The sequence below is a fragment of the Salminus brasiliensis genome, chromosome 19, assembly GCF_030463535.1.
Source record: "Salminus brasiliensis chromosome 19, fSalBra1.hap2, whole genome shotgun sequence".
Taxonomy (NCBI): Eukaryota; Metazoa; Chordata; class Actinopteri; order Characiformes; family Bryconidae; genus Salminus; species Salminus brasiliensis.
This window is the reverse complement of record NC_132896.1, coordinates 7,626,397-7,645,160: the sequence shown is the minus strand read 5'-3', so window position 1 is coordinate 7,645,160 and position 18,764 is coordinate 7,626,397. Positions and strand designations below refer to the sequence as shown.

At 41.6% G+C, this 18,764-nt stretch overlaps 1 protein-coding gene across 12 annotated transcripts in view; it reads right to left on the bottom strand.

Annotated features, from left to right (window-relative positions):
* magi2b (membrane associated guanylate kinase, WW and PDZ domain containing 2b) overlaps positions 1–18,764 on the bottom strand; it is a 142,989-nt gene that overhangs the window by 50,542 nt on the left and 73,683 nt on the right. For 7 of the 12 annotated variants that reach the window (XM_072663942.1, XM_072663948.1, XM_072663943.1 and 4 more), the window contains exons 4-9: positions 16,681–16,896; positions 15,328–15,547; positions 13,390–13,469; positions 10,450–10,500; positions 736–793; positions 465–586 (exon numbers count right to left, since the gene is read on the bottom strand). In XM_072663942.1, coding sequence (XP_072520043.1) covers positions 465–586; positions 736–793; positions 10,450–10,500; positions 13,390–13,469; positions 15,328–15,547; positions 16,681–16,896 — 747 coding nt within the window. The remainder of the gene's footprint in view (positions 1–464; positions 587–735; positions 794–10,449; positions 10,501–13,389; positions 13,470–15,327; positions 15,548–16,680; positions 16,897–18,764) is intronic. The other 5 variants (XM_072663945.1, XM_072663952.1, XM_072663947.1 and 2 more) reach the window with 2 other exon arrangements.

The window sequence follows — 18,764 nt, the reverse complement described above, 5'->3', positions numbered from 1 at the left end:
AATTTTTATCATTTTCATTTACCCACCCAGTAATCTGTACTCCCCCTATGACACAATGCCACCAGTGCTGGGAGAATGAAGGCTAGCAATCCCCAGAAACCAACCATCATACTTACAAACTATAGCTAACATAACAGCTGAACACGCTTGGAGGAGCACACTGTAGCTGGTGTAATAGAACTGGCAATTAGACACACTGGAACGATGAGATGAGAGGAAGGTCCTTCCTATCCACTCAGCGAGGTCAATTGTGCTGTCTGGGACTCCAGGCCACGGGCCAGTGTTTAGACTGCCGCACCACTTAATTAAGCAAATTACCTCCAATACTGATATGATTCTAACATCACTATACATACTTCTTTATTATTATTATTATCATTATCATTGTTGCTAAGCTATTTTAATCTACTCTACTGGTTTGATTTGAAAAAAGTCTTATCTGATGATCCTTATGTGTAGCGTACCTCTGTAGATGGTGGGCAGTGGCAGGGCCGAGAGGCCTTGGCTTTGCATTTGCTGCTGCTGTTGGATTCTTCTCTTGGCCTCAAGTACAGGGTTCTCGAACTGCGTCCTTCTGTTTATGTGGCTGCGGGGAGGAAAGGCAGAGCTCTCATTCGAACACTCGTTCTCTCTCTCTCTCTCTCTCTCTCTCTCTCTCTCTCTCTGCCCGTACTCACGCTCTCAGTTCATACAAGACGATACGCTTGAAAGAAAATGAGGAGTGACAACACTTACTCAACATAGTAACTGCCATATATAGGGTCATCTATTTTCTCCCAGCCATACGGTAGCTCTGGAAACATAAAAGACACAAAGATTCAAAAAGACATAGCACTGCTTCACTGGAGCTCTGTGCTTCATCACAACACTGGTGCGCTGTTAAGGCAGGGTTTCATGTTCTTTGTTCTTTCGGCCTACGTGAAAAGGCCCAGAAGCATTAGGCTGAGCTGAGGTGTGTTTACAGTGTAAACACAGCAAAACGGAGGCAGAACTGCATCGACACTTCAAAGTTCCAATTTGCTTTTCCCACATGGATCTGACTTTAATGTCGGCATTAATGTCGGGCAGTGTTTTGTGTATTTTGTGCATTTTCCTTTCTTTTCGGAACAGCAGAAAACAATCACGAGAGGCAGCCGAGTTACCATGACAACCAGAGAGGCATACCAGGCAGCGAGATGGCATCAGCATCCGACAGAGGCATTGGGAGATATCTGCTCCTGTTTTATGTTTTTCAATTCATTCAAAACTGACGTTCACGCAGCAGGATGAACAAAACGACTGGGGCAATCACGTTATTTATGCACTCAGCACTCATCCGGGCAAACTCACACAGACACACACACACACACTCACACACACACTGGCTTTCAAGCTATGCCCTTATCATCAAATCATCAAAAAAACAGTACAATAGAACAAGGCCTCCAACAGAGTGGCCACCCAATTGTGGTAAGCTATGCATGTGTTCTACGCTGGACATGGAGTTCATTTTGCGCCAAAAGCTTTAAATAAAATGGAAAGATTTTACATTCCAATACAAAAAGAGCATAATTAACCCCGCAAAAAGCCTACGGTCCACCGGCAGCTGAAAGTGTTCTTACAAACTTCTATTACTAGAGAATAGCAGCACCAGTTTCTACAGTCACGTCCCTGAGTTACTGAATAATACACCTTAGTGTGTAATAAGCCTTGGAGTGTTAAGGGGTTAAATAAAACATCAAGAGACTTTTGAGAGATTTTTTTTACAGATTATCCAGTAAGTTCTGTGAGATGGGTCTTGGTTTAGCGTAGTGGGCAATAACACTGCCTTCCCCATAGCAGACTAGGGTTTGATTCCCTTGCCAGGCAAGTCAATAAGATTAATGTGCGAGACTCCTAGCGCTACATTCTCCTACCTGTGTGAACGTGATTCAAATGTGAGTACCTCTGGATCAGAGAATCAGCCAAAATGCCTTAACTGTATATACTGTATATGAGCTCCCCAGGCAAAAAAAATTGTCACCTTGAAAGTTTAAGGTGGTAGTAGATGGCGCTGCACAGGGATGATCGGGCTATTAATGCCTGTAGGGTGTGCAACGGAGTTCATAGACTGAGAAGAGGTGTTGCTGTGCAGTGAATGTCTATTTGAATGTGGGAAAAAAAGGGGAGGCAAAGCAGATGTTAATAATTGGCTAAAAGGAGTGATCGCATTTGGGTATGCCAAAGACCACAGTGTGCAGGAAGTAGCAGAATCTGCAGGTGTATAGAAGCATACGGTCATAAGGGTCTACCAGCAGTGGCAGAAATCTCAGTCCATACTAAATTCTTGTCAGAATTGTGTTCGAAAGACAAAACTGAAGGCTTGTGAATAAAAAAGATTGCTTCTCTTCCAGGCAAGAATTTGTATGATATGGTGAGAACTGTAGCGCTTTAGGAGTATTGCTATGGTAACTGTAGCCTCATTGAAAACTCAGCACTGGTTTTTATCTTTTTATTTTTTTATTTCTCACTGTTCATTTGTGTGTGTGTGTGTGTGTGTGTGGAAACACACTGAACATGCTACATTTACAATTTACTGATTTAATTAACACTCTACAGGCTCTATTTACTACCTTAGGGGGGCGCTATACAGCACTAGATAGAAGATAAGTCTACTAACCCCCTAGTCACACCCACTATCTGAACTGTGGAGTCCCCCCAGCATGACAACAGCAAACGAACGGTGGGACTGAGTGTATTTTAAAAATCTATGACTGTATTCTCATCTTCTGAATTGTCATAATCCTTCATGTTTTCCTCTGTGAGCTGTATTATTCTGATTAGAACTTTGGGCACAAAATGAACTCCACAGACATGCTTCAGCATTTACTGCAGGTGGAAACATTAGCGCTGGCTGTGAGGGGCTCCGGTTATGTAGATCAGTCTCGGCTGAAGCCTCGAGAATCTGAAATTGAACAGCTCTGACAGGGCTTAGTGATGAGGGTGGAGGAGTCGTCACACTTCTCCTGAAGGGTTATAGAAATCAATTCCCCCCAACACACACACACACACACACACACACACACACACACACACACACACACACACAAGTACAGAGATCTGACCCTTTTTATAGTTCCTCAAAGCCGGGCTCTTTCAGGCTTTACATTAAGAGCAGACGCGTTACTGCTGAAGTACTCGCCCGGCACGGAAAGTTCAACTGCGCTCTGGAAGAGGGAGAGAAATGAGTCACTTTAGGCAACGACACTTTCTTAATGGAAAAGAGAGAGGGCTCTCATAAGCTAGCCTGACTGCTGTCTGCACTGTGAATTAAAACCCTTTACAGAAAAATGAGAGGGAGTTCAGACACAGATCAGAGCCATTTTCCTCAACCTTGAGCACTTTGATTAAAACTGTCCTCCACAAAGTAGTTCTGAAGCTAGTGTCTTTATAATATCTCATAAACAATACACACACACACACACACACAAACACACACAAACACACAAAGACAGTAGCTGGTAGAAATGCTGTACCTCAGCTGTGCTTTTCTGCCCGTTGAACACTACATACCATCAGTGGTCAGAACATGCTGTGGGTCAGTACACTAGCTTGGTTGCTGATCTTCTCTGTGAACTGCAGACACGCAGACACTGTATGGATTTGTTCAGTTCCACCAGCAGCTCACCTGCTTTACTTTAATGAAGGACTGATTAGATAAGCTAGTTACTGGATGGCCACTATATATATATATATATATATATATATATATATATATATATATATATATATATATATACATACACACACACACACACACACACACAGTATATATCTATACATACACACTATATAATCACAGAAGAATCCACTTAAAGGTTCCATAAAGCACCATGTCTGTAACAGAGATATGGGAGTGTAAAGCACCCTTTATGGGTCTAAAGAACCCTTAGTTGTTGTAAAGGTTCTTTACCAATTTAGGTTTTTCACATTCATCTTCACACATCTCTAATACAAACAGGTCATTATGGAACCAAAATAGTTCTTCTATGGCATCGCTGGCGTCACTCAAAGAACCACTGGAACCAATTAGGCAGACATTAGGCATGGCAGAGTTAGAATATAATGCCGTGCTCAGTTACACTCCGCTTATCTTACAGGAAGAAATATCCAACTAACAACTAACAGAAATCCACTATATGTCCAAATGTTTGTGGACAGCCATTCTAATGACTTCATTCAGCTACTTCAGGTTGCATCCATTGCTGACACAGGTGGGCAAATGCATTCCCACACAACTATTGTCTAGTCCCTGTTGGGAAGTACTGCCAATAGAATAGGACTCTGGAGGACTTCTGGAGCAGATAAACATGAACCTGTTGGCACCATGCTGCCTAATGCCAGGCTGGGCTATTGGGGAGGCTATTGGTATAAAATCCCTCAACATTGAGCTGTTGAATGATGGTTGTTGTTCCATCCAGCTGTGGAGTTGGGGATGAGGTGAGGTGGTTATTATCCAACCTCCTGACCTCACTTATCCTGAACTGTTGTGGCTGAATGCACTCAAATCCGCACAGCAATGCTCCAAAATTTAGTAGAAAGCCTTCGTCCCTGGACCGTAGAGAAAGAAACTCAAAGAAAAAAAAGCACAGATTTCAGAAGAAACAATGATTGAACAGGAGTCTCAATACTTTTGTCTGAGCAAAGCCAGCAAAAACCAGCTTTTATTCAGTGTTTATAAAATCAATCACAGTTCACAAATTCACACAGACAAACTGGTTTTTCGTAAAATTATTGATTTGTATGATTGGTTGTATAAGAACACTCAGTGAACTCGATACATGATGCAGACAAGTCTAGTGGTGGTTCATTCTGGGCTGTATAATTCCAAAAAGCTCTGAAATCTGCAGAAACTTCAGACGTTTCCATTAATGTAAAATCTCACTAACGACTTACTGGTTAATTTAGAAATGAACTGAAAAACCCCGATCTCGCCATATATCTGACACACTTGGATTAACACAAATTGGTATTAAAAATCCATTAATGGAGAGAGAGATGGGAAATAGACTACCTTAAATATCCATCTCACGCAAACCTCCTTAAATCAATGGACCTCCATCGCTAGTTGCCATGGCAACTACAGAAGAAGTCTCTTTTTCAGGCTCTTTCATTCACTGAGTGCCTTATGTATATTTGAGAGCGTGCACAAGTGTAAATATGAGTGTGTGTGTTTGAATGTGACTGCGGGTGCATGTGAGGGTAAGGGAGAACATGAACAATAGTGTGTGTGTGTGTGTGTGTGTGTTTGTAGTCTGTCTATGAAGATTTATACATTCATAAACATAAATAAAACAATCGGTTCATATAAATTCTTTTATAGCTTGACAGATTCTTAAAAATGAATAATTCATACACTAAGGGACAGAATTATTGGGACACCTGCTCATTCATTGTTCCTTATTATTAAACAAAAGTGAGGATCTGACGGCATTCAGAGACACCTCATCCCCAAAGTCATTCCAAAAGTACTGGATGAAGCACCAACCATCATTCCAGAGAACACAGTTCTTCTACTGCTCCACAGCTCAATACTGGGGGACTTTATACCCCTCTAGCCATGCCTGACATTAGGCATGGTGGCAATGGGTTTGTGGTTATCTGCTCCAGAGAGTCCTATTCTATTGGCAGCACTTCTCTATAGAGACTAGACAATCTGTGTCAGCAATGGGTTCAACCTAACGTAGCTGAATGCATTTGTTACAAGGGGCATCCACATTTGGACACAGTGTATGTTTTATACATCTATAAAATAAAAAAACACAGGTGTGTATTTTTCACACCTGGCAACCAGCTGGTAAAAACAGCTACATTTTCCTAGATCAATATCAGCAGCGTCCCGCCCCGGGCAGCTGAACGCGCCGGTCATTTGTCCAGCAGAATTAGATTAGTATGTAGATCATTCCTCAAGCGGGAGCTGTGACGGTAACGAGCGACATGGTAGATCTCACTCAGGTCAGACAGCTCTGGGGGGCTCGCAGGGCTGTTATTACAGCGTAAGTGGAAAAGCCTCACCGTTGATATTAGTAATGTGGAAGTACATACAGTACACAGGAAACAACGTGCTCAAAACAACACAGTAAAGCAGGCTGCGCTGACTAATAAGTGCACGGAGAACGTACACAGCCACACACAGCAGCAGAAAATAGATCCGGGTTCCGATGGTGGTGGTGGTGGTGGGGAGGGGGGGGGGGGTTTGGGGGGTATTAGTAGTCATGTCACACAGAAGCACTTAACAGGCCAGTAGAAAGAGATATCGATTTTTCTGGCACTGTTAAATTGCATCCCGACTCAACAGAGGGGTTTTAAACACGGCAGATTTGGGTGATTTGGGTACAGAACACAACCATGCATAAGAAACAGAGCGGGAGGTACAAGCAAATGCACGTTCAGTCTTTACTGCCGTGTGAAAACGTCTGTCTGTAGACAGCGATCCGCTGTGGACGGCAGACACCCACACTAAAACAAGCACTCACACCTATTTGTCGCTCCCATTTGTTTTGTGTTTTCGGATAATTCGGCTTGGGCCTGCAGATCGAACACACTGCCAGCGTGATGCTAAATGCTTTCAAGGTGCTCTCATCTCTTAAGCACATAAGGCTGCTGTATTTAGGGTGCCTTAAAGGGTGTACTATTGCACTCAACACGAGGACAATGATGGCAATATGTGAAAACAAACTGGTTCTTTAAGAAGCTGAGGCCTCGTCCACGTGTATCCGGATATTATTTTATACACTTTTTGTCAGTATAACTCTTGTCCACACAACGATGCCCTCCAAGGTGGAGATTTTTGGGCATTCCATTTTTTTGAAGTGTTGTCATGTGGACGAGAAACCTGGGGTTTTAGAAAATGCTAACATTGCAACGTATGCATGTTCCTGGCTGAATGTCAAATACCTCCTTACTCCCTATATAGTGAACTACTATACAAGTCTACACAACTACAGCGTCTACAAGCAGACTAGAGCCTGAACTAGAGAGTTCAGATTTCCACATTCACATAAATGTAAATACGGTTCTATTACTAACCCACTTACTAGCTCTGTTTAGATTTAGACTTGTATAGCACACTACATAGGGAGTAGAGTGTAATATTGGATTAAACCCAAAGTCTTTTGATGTCTCTCTTTATAAGGTACTGTCGCCCCATACAGAGCGTTTTCATCTAATCTTATATTTTAAAAATATCTGGACACGTGAGAACGGGGCCTAACTGTTGTAAGGCTTGCCAGTTTACCACTAATACGATACCACAACAGTACAGTGTTCAGAAAACAAAAATGAAATTTTGAAATTCATATATGTTATAAATGCTGATGATGGTAAAATAGTAGTAAATCAAAAACATACACGTTTCTCTTTTATGAATATATCTTAACCTCTTAGAACTCTTGAAACCACCAGCTCCTGCTTACTGGCTTTTTTCCCCCTATAGTAATAACTGAGCCTGTTTGTCTTGCCGTGCATTTAGTAACTGATTAGTAATCCGTATGGTGTAATAACAGTCACAGAGCCTAAGAGGTTAAAAAGAATGATCTATAAATGATCAGACAGTAAATTCATAAACATTTTCTCCTGGTTAAAGCAGCTTTCAGAGTCAGTAAATGCTTAAGATTGATCTGGTTTCATTCGCCACCACTTTGAACATCAAAACATTCTGGCAACCAAATTCACAATTTTCCTCATAGTTCAAGTGCAGCAGCTTCTTTCCTTGGGCAGCTTAAAGCTTCAGTCATGTGTCCAGTGGAATTAGATTAGTAGGATTAGTAGCAGGGCAATGTTTAAAAGACTGCGGCGCCTAAAGTAAAAATGTGTTTATAAAATATAATATAATACAATGTATTATAAAATAATACAAATGTAATGTTGAGAATGGTATATAAATATTTGATTATAATTCTATAATTCTATATTATATTTGATGGTGTGTACATGTATGTATATATACACCCTATTAAAAAAACACCCTATATTATCAGTTTCTCTGGTTTACAGGCAGTGTGTTTAGGGAAATTAACATTTGCGCTGTATTTCATAAACCACGGACATTTCCCCTAAATTTCAAATAAAAATATTACTATTTAGAGTATTTATTTGCAGAAATGATCTGCTCAAAAACAACTGCTCAAATAATGTAAAGAAGTCTTTATTCAGATTTAAACAACACAGTACTAATATTTGAACTGAGAGCATTTAGAAATCACCATGGTGAAATAACCTTGACTGTCAATCACAGCTCTTATGTCTTGTCAGGCTCTCCACTAGTCTTTCACTTTGCTGTTGGGACTTTATGCCATTCATAGTCTGTAAATTCAGGTCACTCAGCTTTGTTTGATTAAATGCCTGGGAGATATATATATATATATATATATATATATATATATATATATATATATACATATATATATATATATATATATATATATATATATATATATACACAAAGTACAAGTACGGTACAAAGTGGTCTTCCATTTGTAGTCATTCCTGACTGGGACAGACTTTAACACTTTGATAAATTTTTAATATTTTCCTGAAGGAATGTGAGGTAACTAACCCAGAAAGCAGCTCTGTGAAAGTAGACGAATATCTGGGGTCTAAAGGGGAACACTGTATAAATGCAGTGCACGACAGAACAGACAACAAGACAAAGCTGCAGCATTCCTGGAAGCTTCTTCAAAAGGTTCTTCAAAAGATAAACACTCCTCCTTACTGATGCACCATCTGGTATTTCTCTTATTACGCGCCCTGCCTGTGTGTCCGCACTATGGAGGCATCAGGAGACGTCAGAGTGAAGCTTCATTATCCGTAAGCCTCTTCTTAACTGAGTTGATGATTAATAGTCGTAACCACTCAACGACACTCATAGGAGAGCCTTCGAAATAATTACAGCTCATTTTTTGTGAAGTTGATGTGCTGTGACATGACAGAATGACAGACTGGCAAAACTTTGTGGTTTGTGTTTTGAACTCAGTGGAGGAACCAGCAGCGAACATCTGAACAGCAGTTAAGGGAGACGCTACGTTTGGAAAGTCAGCGAATAAACCTCCTGTCCAGCGAAGCAGTGTGTCAGTGTGCTCTAATCGTGTGTTACATAAGACCTCAAAAGCAAGCTCTCCCCCAGTACCCATATCACTCTCCTTACAGCTCTCTCAACATAGAAACCCCACTCAGCAGACCCCTAAGGGAAAGTCAGGTTATGACACAACAGTAGAACCATCACAAAATAAGACAAACACACATACACACACACAGAGGTTTGTTATGAGAGGCTGTCTGAACTAGAGATGTGCATTTTAATTTTGATATTTGAGTTATGGTAAGGAACGGATAATCAGGAAAGCAACATTTAGCTTCACTATGGTTAAAAACATGGTAATTAATACAACACTACCGCTAACCAGCACAATGATAGACGCTGGTGGGAACTCATCGTCTTCTGTTTTCTCCTCAGTGGACGATGTGCCACCAGGTTAGTTTGTCAAAACATGTTTCTCTGTTTTTGTTGTTGTTAAGTTGTAAAGTTATTCACATCTAGCTAGTTAACAGCTAGCTAACAAAGAGTTATCAACTTCAACTAGTAGTAACACGTAGCCAAACATCAGTTTGAGTAATTAACATCCATCTAACATCAGGTATAGTAACATTTAACATCATCTAGAGTAGTTAACATCAGTAGTTAACAGAGAGTTAACATCCGTTAGTGTAGTAAGCATCAAGCTAACATGCGTTAGAGAAGGTGACATCTAGCTAACATGCGTTAGAGTAGGTGACATCTAGCTAACTTCAGAACATCATCTAGAGTAGTTAACATCTAGCTAACATCTGTTATTGTTGTGAGCATCTAGCTAACATCCATTAGAGTAGTTAACATCCAGCCAACATCATCTAGAGTAGTTAACATCCAGCCACCATCATCTAGAGTAGTAAACATCCAGCCACCATCAGCTAGAGTAGTTAACATCCAGCCAACAGCAGTTGGAGTAGTTATCATTTAGCTAACTTCAGGACATCATCTAGAGTAGTTAACATCTAGTTAACATCTAGCTAACTTCAGAACATCATCTAGAGTAGTTAACATCTAGCTAACATCTAGAGTAGTTAACATCTAGCTAACTTCAGAACATCATCTAGAGTAGTTAACATCTAGCTAACATCTAGAGTAGTTAACATCTATCTAATGAAAATGAAAAGACACTACTACAAACTAGCAGAACCTTAAGGTAGAGCCCTATATTGTGAGCAGGGCACAGTATTTCAGACACAGCTACAGTTTCCTGACACCCGTGGTCAGAGCTGCAATTGGCAGAAGTGTAGTTATAGGGGGAATTCATAGATTTGTAAATATTGCGGCACATTTCTGTTACAAAGATGGAAACAAAGTCATTCAGCATGGTTTGATGTGGAATGATTCATTATAGAGAAACTTACCGACTAGGTTTTCTTTACAGTGGTGGTGATAGGAACCAGGGGTCACAATGTCTACAACACAAATATAGCCATTTTTATTTCCTACTACATGCGTCTTCTGATTTTATATGGAATTTTGATGATGAAAAAATGAAGAAAAAAATCTTTTCAGAGACTATTTGTCCTTACAACATCTTGCTTCTTGCATGTACCAACATCTTGCATGTATAGGTATATATAGATATATTTTTTCTGAAAGCTATTGTAAAACTTAGTCATCGTCTCAGGCACTGGGCAGCATATTCATAACCATTTCCTGTAATAACTCTGTAAAGGCATCAAACTCTTCAGACGTCTGGTTCCTATCACCACCACTGTGAACAATTCCAGCTTCTCTAGAACAGAGCATTTCACACCAAACCACTCCCAATGACTTTGTTTAATTTAATTCTGCAGAAATGTGGAAAATCTGTGGAATTCCCCTGTAAATAGCCTTTACCCCTCCTGTTGCCCGTTGTAGTCGTAGCATCATTAACATAACTGTAGTTTGTTTCTCTCTGATTACGGAAGCTACAGTGAAGTAGGCTAGTGGGCTAACTGCTATTTGTCAACCTGAAATAAAGCGTCCTAGCCGGCCTCCTCCTAAAACCAAACTCTGGCTATGCCACTCCATTATTTCAGTGTAATTTGCTGAGTGCTGTGTGCAGTAAGTGAAAAAACCAGGCTTGATGCCAAAACTCTAGATGCTGTGTTGCTTCTGGGATGTGCTGGCGGGCTGCTCGCTCTGCCTGTGTGAAAGCTCTAACCTGTTAACGTGAGCGCTGAAATGAAAAGCAAGCTGTTCCATTGTGCAGAGGTAGTGTGTTTGAAACAGGCCTAAAGCTTTCTAAATCTAACCTCTAAAATCACCCAGCACACGACCCGTTTACCATACTGCGGCAGTACCGCAGCATCCGGTCTAGAACCAGCAGGCTGAAGAACAGTTTCTACCCACAGGCTATCAGGCTCCTGAACAAGCTGTGAAGCTGTGAATTCATCTCCAGTCCATCTATCCTTATCCCTCAGTCATGATGTGATTATATTATATTACTGCTATAGACATGGTCACCTAGCCACCTTAATGCTAGGGTAAGAGTTTTCTTTAACACCTATACTCAGCACACAAGACACAACACAACAGTTTATGCACATTTTAAGCTGGTGTTGTTTACAGTCTACAGCTATAGACATGAGTCTTTGTATACTTTACATATTTATTATTAAACCATATTCTGTCTTGTAATAGCACTACCATGGTAACACCAACTACTGTCTTTTTGTCTAGGATATTTTGTATTTATATTTATGTGTACTTTCTTTTGTGTTGTGTTGTTATATTAAGCCAAAGCAGTCCTCAGTAGCTATGTTTCCATCAGCTTTCTGCGCAATTTACAAGCGGAAAAATAAACCTAAACTTAAAAGAAGAGAGAGATTTAAGTTGTGTTTCACATGTTTCAACCCGTTAGCATCCCTGAGCTTCTTCAACTTTTTATTTAGAGCTCTCTCTATTCTCTGTTCTCTCTTTCACATGCTCTTTAAAGTCCTATTCGGATGGGATTCGTTTTACATGGGGAGGTGGAGTAATGTAACTTTACTACAGGACGCCTGTATAATTTATGACGATAAGAGAAATCGTGGCATAAATGACTCCAATAAAATGTGATGATGGCCGATCTTATAGCCCACTTATAGTAAAAATTAAACGTTAGTTTATAAATGTTCATAACACACAGCGCAACACTGGTGTCACATCTTTGGCTCATCTTCTGGTTTTGACTGAGGTTTGCCACTGAAGGTTGCTTAAGCGCCTCTGTACTTAAGGAAAACTACAAAACTCCTTTTCCACAGGATATGATGCAATATTTACCCACATGTCGATTTGCACTGGATTAATATAACCTGAAGTCATTATTAAAGGTTGTTTTACAGAATAAATGGCGCATTCTGACCATTTGATTAATAATAAACGAATACATTTAAAGTAATAATTACAAAACCCCACCTCCTCATGTAACACTAATCCCGCCCAAATAGGGCTTAAGAAAGCTGAAAAAGGGCACCGCTCCTCTCATTTCCATCTCGGTCCAAAATCCTCCTCTTTCAGCTCCTGTCCGCTGTGCTGGCTGTCTTTGTTTGTATTCATCCCAAACTGTACACTTCTACACTTCACTAACTGCACTAGACCACTAGTTTTGTGCACTATTCAGAATGCTTGTGTTTGGTTTGATACGCAGCCGCTGTGCTTGCTGAAAATTGATCACATGCCGCTACTTATACACCGATCAGCCATAACAATAGCATCAGTGCCAGGTGAAGTGATGCTAATGTTACATCTACAGTGGCTTCATCTGTCAATGGGTGGATATATTAGGCAGCAAGTGAACAGTCAGTTCTTAAATGTGCTGTGTTAAAAGCAGGAAAAATGGGCAAGCATAAGAATGTAAGGATGTGAGCATCTTTGACAACTGGGTCAGTGGTCAGTATCTCCCAAAAGTGCTTCAAGAAAAGACTACCAGTGAATCAGCGAAAAGGTCATGGGCACCTAAGGCTCATTGATGCGTTCTATGGAGGTCCCACCTCACAACTTACAGGACCTAAAGGATCTGCTGCTAACGTCTTGGTGCCAGATACCAAAGAACGCCCCTTAGAGGTCTTGTGGTATTCATGGGGGGGGCTTCTCAGTATTAGCCAGGTGGTACTAATGATGTGGCTGATTGGTGTATGAGCAAAAAAAATCTTTGGATGGAAACGTAGCTACTGTAAGCCTCACCAAACCACACTGCATGGCGAATCCTAAACCTACCCGCTGTATAATCATAATACAATAGTTTTTTTATTTTAAAAGTAACAGCTAAAAGTTCTGCTTTCCAGTAATTGAACATATTTGACTTCAAACACACTATAAAACTCCAGTGCGCTTACCGTCGTCGTCACATTCCTCCGGAGGTTTGGCCTTCTTCGCTAATCGCGGATCAAGCCACGATGTGGTTTTGGTGTTGTGACTGAAGAGGCAAAGAGAGAAACACAGCTTCAGTATATTTATCACTGAGTGTTTGCTAATGTACCTGTATTTACTGCTAACTGCTCCTACTGCCCTCTCAGAGCCCAAACGAGCTCACTTCCACTGAAGATTTACACTTCTACACCAGCATGAACCTCTAGTCTGCTCATGTAATACAGCCTCCTGTACCCGACCCCGGCAGACAGCAGGTTATAAAGAGCTATTAAGGAAGTGCAGTTAGATAAAGTGTTGCTGTAGTGGGTTTTAGGATGAGATGAGGAAGATTCACGACTGGAAATCCAACATGCCTGCGCGACGGTGGGCGGCACAGTTCCAGTTAGCAGAATGGCAATCAATAATTTTAATGAGCCCCCTGCCTCCCATTACACACAGAAAGAGGGGGAGCACAGAACAGCTAGCTCTCGCTCGCCCTCTCTCTCTGCTTCTGCCACTGCATCTCTCCCATTTTGCCTCTCTCTCTCTCCATCTCCTTTTGCATCTCTCTCTCCCATTTTCCCTATCTATCTCTTTCTTGCTCTCTCTGCTTCTGCCACTGCATCTCTCACTCCCATTTTTTCCATCTCTCTCTCTCTCTCTCTCTCACCTTCTGCCACTGCATTTCTCTCTTACATTTTCCGTATCTATCTATCTGTCTGTCTGTCTGTCTGTCTATCTATCTTTCTCACTTTAACTCGCTTTCTCTCTCCCTCTCCTTCTGTATCTCTCTTTCCCATTTTCCCTCTCTCTCTTTTTCTGCCACTGCATCTCTCTCTTTCCTGTTTTCGCTATCTATCCCCTGCTCTCTTTTTCTCTCTCAGACTCTCTCTCTCTCTTACTTTCTCTCTCTGTGTCTGCACGTCTCTCCCTCCCTGTCTGTCTCTCTGTATTTCTCTCTCTGTCTTTCAGCCTCTCTCTCTCTGTCTGCAAGTCTCTCCCTGCACGTCTGTCTCTCTCTGTTGCTCAGCCTCTCTCCCTCAGTCTCTCTCTCTCTCTCTCTCTCTCTCTCTCTCTCTCTCTCTCTCTCTCTCTCTCTCTCTCTCTCTCTCTCGGCAAATTTCTCCCTGCACGTCTGTCTCTCTCTGTTGCTCAGCCTCTCTCCCTCAGCCTCTCTCTCTCTCTCTCTATCTCTCTCTCTATCTCTCTCTCTGCAAGTGTCTACCTGCACGTCTGTCTCTCTCTGTTGCTCAGCCTCTCTCCCTCAGCCTCTCTCTCTCTGTCTGCAAGTCTCTCCCTGCACGTCTGTCTCTCTCTGTCGCTCATCCTCTCTCTCTCTCTCTCTTTTTCTCTGTCTGCAAGTCTCTCCCTGCCCGTCTGTCTGTCTCTGTGTTTTTATCTCTCTCTTTCTCTCTCTCTCTCTCTCTCTCTCTCTCGCTCTCTCTCTCTCTCTCTCTCTCTGTCTGTCTGCAGGTTTTCCCTGCCCGTCTGTCTCTCTCTTTCGCTCAGCCTCTCTCTCAGCATCTCTCTCTCTCTCTCTCTCTCTCTCTCTGTCTTCAAGTCTCTCCCTGTCTCTGTGTTTTTCTCTCTCTCTTTTTCTCTCTCTGTTAATGCTGATGTTTATGATATTATGTCTGTGGGATGAATTTGCTGTAATTTGTGGGTGATTTATTCAGCAGTGCTCCGCCGCCGCGCCTCAACACCATCTATTGTGTCGATTCCTGTTCAAACACTGGATCCGCTGAAGATAAAAGAGCTGCAGTTTCATTTATAAAGATATATAGAACGCTTCGTCAGTTTGTTCACATGTTCCCATAAATAATTCCTGTATCCGTGACGCCATGCCAAAGAGGACAGCCCCATTTATCCACACATTCCTCAGCAGTGCTGAAGGCTGAGGCGGGATTAGAGGGAAATTCACTCACTCTATGAAGTAGACTTCGCCTTTCTCAGTGTACGCCATCTCCCAGTTGTCGGGTAGCGGACCCAGCTCGTCATTGCCCTGCGAGTCTGGGGGGGATTTGGGGGCCTCTCCTTCCTCTTCAGGAGCGTCTGTGGCCGTAAGGGTGGGGGTCTCAGGTGGGCACGACTGGGGGGGCACATCACCTGAGGCATCGGTGCTTTTGTCTTCATGCTCGCTCGACTCTGTGGGAAGGACAGCGTGTGAGTGTGTGTGTATTATTTACAGTGTCTGTCAAAAGTTTAGGGACACTGCGCTGTTTTAAAATGTTAACGGCTGGGTAACGGGGTCCGGAGTCCAGTACAGTTTGCTGATTTCCCTGTTCTGACAGACACACTAAACCTGACTATTAACAGGCGAGTTGATTCACATGTGCTTGACCAGGAAAAGCACAAAACTGCTGGACTCTGGCTCTCCAGGACCAGAATTGCCCACCCCTAACACAGGTGGGCTTTTGAGTTCTTTAGAGTTCTTCAGTTCCAGTACAGGAGGGTCACTGGCCTTACTGCACTAAAAGATATGAACCAGCCAATCACACGATTACACAGAAATGCTTAATATAGAATAATTGAAAGAAACTATATGGACAGTATTGGGGTTTCATAGTTTTTTTGGAAATCAAGGGTCAAAATCTATTTTGTTGGAGTAACTGTCTCTACTGCCCAGGGAAGGCAGTCTACTAGCATTGCTGTGAAGATTTGAAGTGCACTAGTTAGCCCACCCCCCTCATCCCCAACTCCCAAACTCATCCCAGCATTGGATGGCGCACCGACCATCATTCCAGAGAACACTGATACACTGCTCCACAGCTCAGTGCTGGGGGGCTTTATACCCCTCTAGCCCACTCCTGCCATTAGGCATGATGCCCATAGGTTTATGTTTTCTGCTCCAGAGAGTCCTGTACAGTACTTCTCTACTGGGACTAAACAAGCTGTGTGTGTGTTTGTATTTGCACATCAGCAACTGCTGCTTTCATTACAAGGGGTGTCCACAAATATTTGGACTTATAGTGTATCTTTATGTCACATGTCAACCTCGCTAAGATGATGCTAATTTCTACCAGCCTGATTTGATATGTTGGTATTCCGAACCGAAGGCCACAATTTAGCCATTTGTTTACCTGAAAAACAGAAAGCACTTCATTTGAAAGAATAATAAGCACTTACTGATCCAAACAGCACTCTAACACTCGCTAAATACAATAACAGCAGAGTTTTGTCCATGTTTACAGATCAGTGTGTCACAGTGTCACAGAGTCCTCATTAGAGGTTTATTAGAGATTACTGAACAACTCTGCATGATGAGAGTTCTCTCTAACCTGGCGTAATGGCAATGCCATTGCCGTTGACGACAGGGCTCTCCTCTTGCTCCTCCTCGGGTGGCTCGATGCTGTCCTTCTCCATGTTGCTGACCGACTTGTTCCTCTTCCTCTTGCCCTCGGCACTGGGGCGGGCACCCGGCAGCAGCTGGTCAGTCACATTAAACAGCATGGGCGTGGGTTCGGCCGGGGGTTTGGGCGTGCCATAGAAGTTATCTGGAACCGAGGAAGGACCAACATTATTACCACACCACTGACACATGACCATTAGAACTCTCTAGAACATTTACAACATGAGCTACGCTTTTAAAAAAGCATTTAAACGGTTCTTTGAGCAACGCCATTAAAAAAAAACATCTTTGGTTTCATAAAGAGCCATGTTTGTAATTAAGGTTGCAACAAAAGACAAATGTTTTTAAAAAGAGTCGAATAATGTACTGATTATTAAAATGAATAATCAATTATTTTGATTATGAATCGCTAAATTACCCAAATAACTCTTATGTTACTTTCAGCTTTTAAACATTCCTGCTCATATAAAAAAAAAATCTATAAACCAAAATTTTAAATCAAGGATTTGCGAAGTGGCAGTAATAAAAAAAACAACAAAAAAGCAAAAAAGACCAAAACATGAGACGCACTAATTCTAGCTGTCAGTGTGAAAGCATTCTGTGTTAATGCTACATTTGTATTAGTGACTTTTATTTTTTTATAATAATATATATTGTCTTTCATTCCACACTGTTATGGTTAAACTGTGGCTATAAAACCACGGTTCACCTGCGTCCTAAACAGTTCATAGGTAGCACAAGGAACATGTGTGATGCCGTCACCTACTAATCAACTATTAAATTAGTTGCCAACTGATTCTGTCGCCGATTTCAGTCGACTAAGCTGACTAGTAATTGCACCCCTATTTATAATGAAGACCTTTAACCTTGACATAAAGGTTCTTCACACACACATCTCTATTACAAACACGGGGCCCAATTCACCAACCATTCCTAAAAAGATATTACTTCTTCAGACCCACTTGCCCAGTTTTCATGGAGATTCCGACATTCACCAGTGTTCTCTTATAAAGGACTGGTTCTGATTACGAGACGAGCACAGCTGTGAACAATTCTGCGGCCTAAAACAACTACAAAAATGAGACCCATGGTTCTTTATGGTTCTTTTAAAGCACCTTCATTTGTATTATTTATTTAAGAGTGTCCTTTATTATAACGGTCAACACAATGGAGTTTGCAAACAGTGGCAGTGAGCTGCTTAGTATGCACACATGAAGGTTGCAGTGACTCTTACAGCAACTTTTCAAACGCGTTTCCACAACTTTGCTGAACTCCTTTTTTCTCCCTGCGAGCGTGTGATGTTTCTTATTAAAAGTGTGTGTGTGTGATGTTTCTTATTAAAAGCGACCTCACTCACAAGGTCCTCAAACCTTTCATTCAAGATTGAAAAGAAATCATGTGTATCGAGGGGAATCTGTTTAATGATTAAAAATTGAGTATGCGTGTGTGTGTGTGTGTGTGTGTGTCAGGCAGAGCCTTTTGAATTCATCGGCAGGTCTGTGGGGAGTCAGCAGAAGGGTTGGTGAAGTCCAGAGATGTGAGGAAAAGCCTGATTTCAATTACGCACTGGGGTTCTCCACTGCCCTCACAAACACACTGTAAGCCCATCTGCTAAAGAGCAGCCAGATCAAAGTTCTTCGACTCGGCCTGAATGGGATTCTTGTAAAAATTGGCAAAAGTATAGAGCATAATCAGCCGCTGACAGTTCTCTGATTAAGCTGAAGGGTAGAAGTGGATTTTGCAGTGAATCTGGTAATACTGCGCACCATAACTTACCCTAATGAAGTGCAATTTAGGAAAAAGAAAATGCTAAATTTTTTAAATCCTTCCAAAGTTCTCAGAAAATGAGCACATATCATGGAAAGCTGGTAAGTGATATGAGCAGTCTTTTGCCCTCTCTGAGTACAGTAAATGTTCAAATTGAGAATCATAAAAAAAATAAAATAAAAAAAAAAAACGTGTGTCATCAAAATGAAAGAAATGGATTTCTAAAAGAGCGGGCATGGCTGAGGG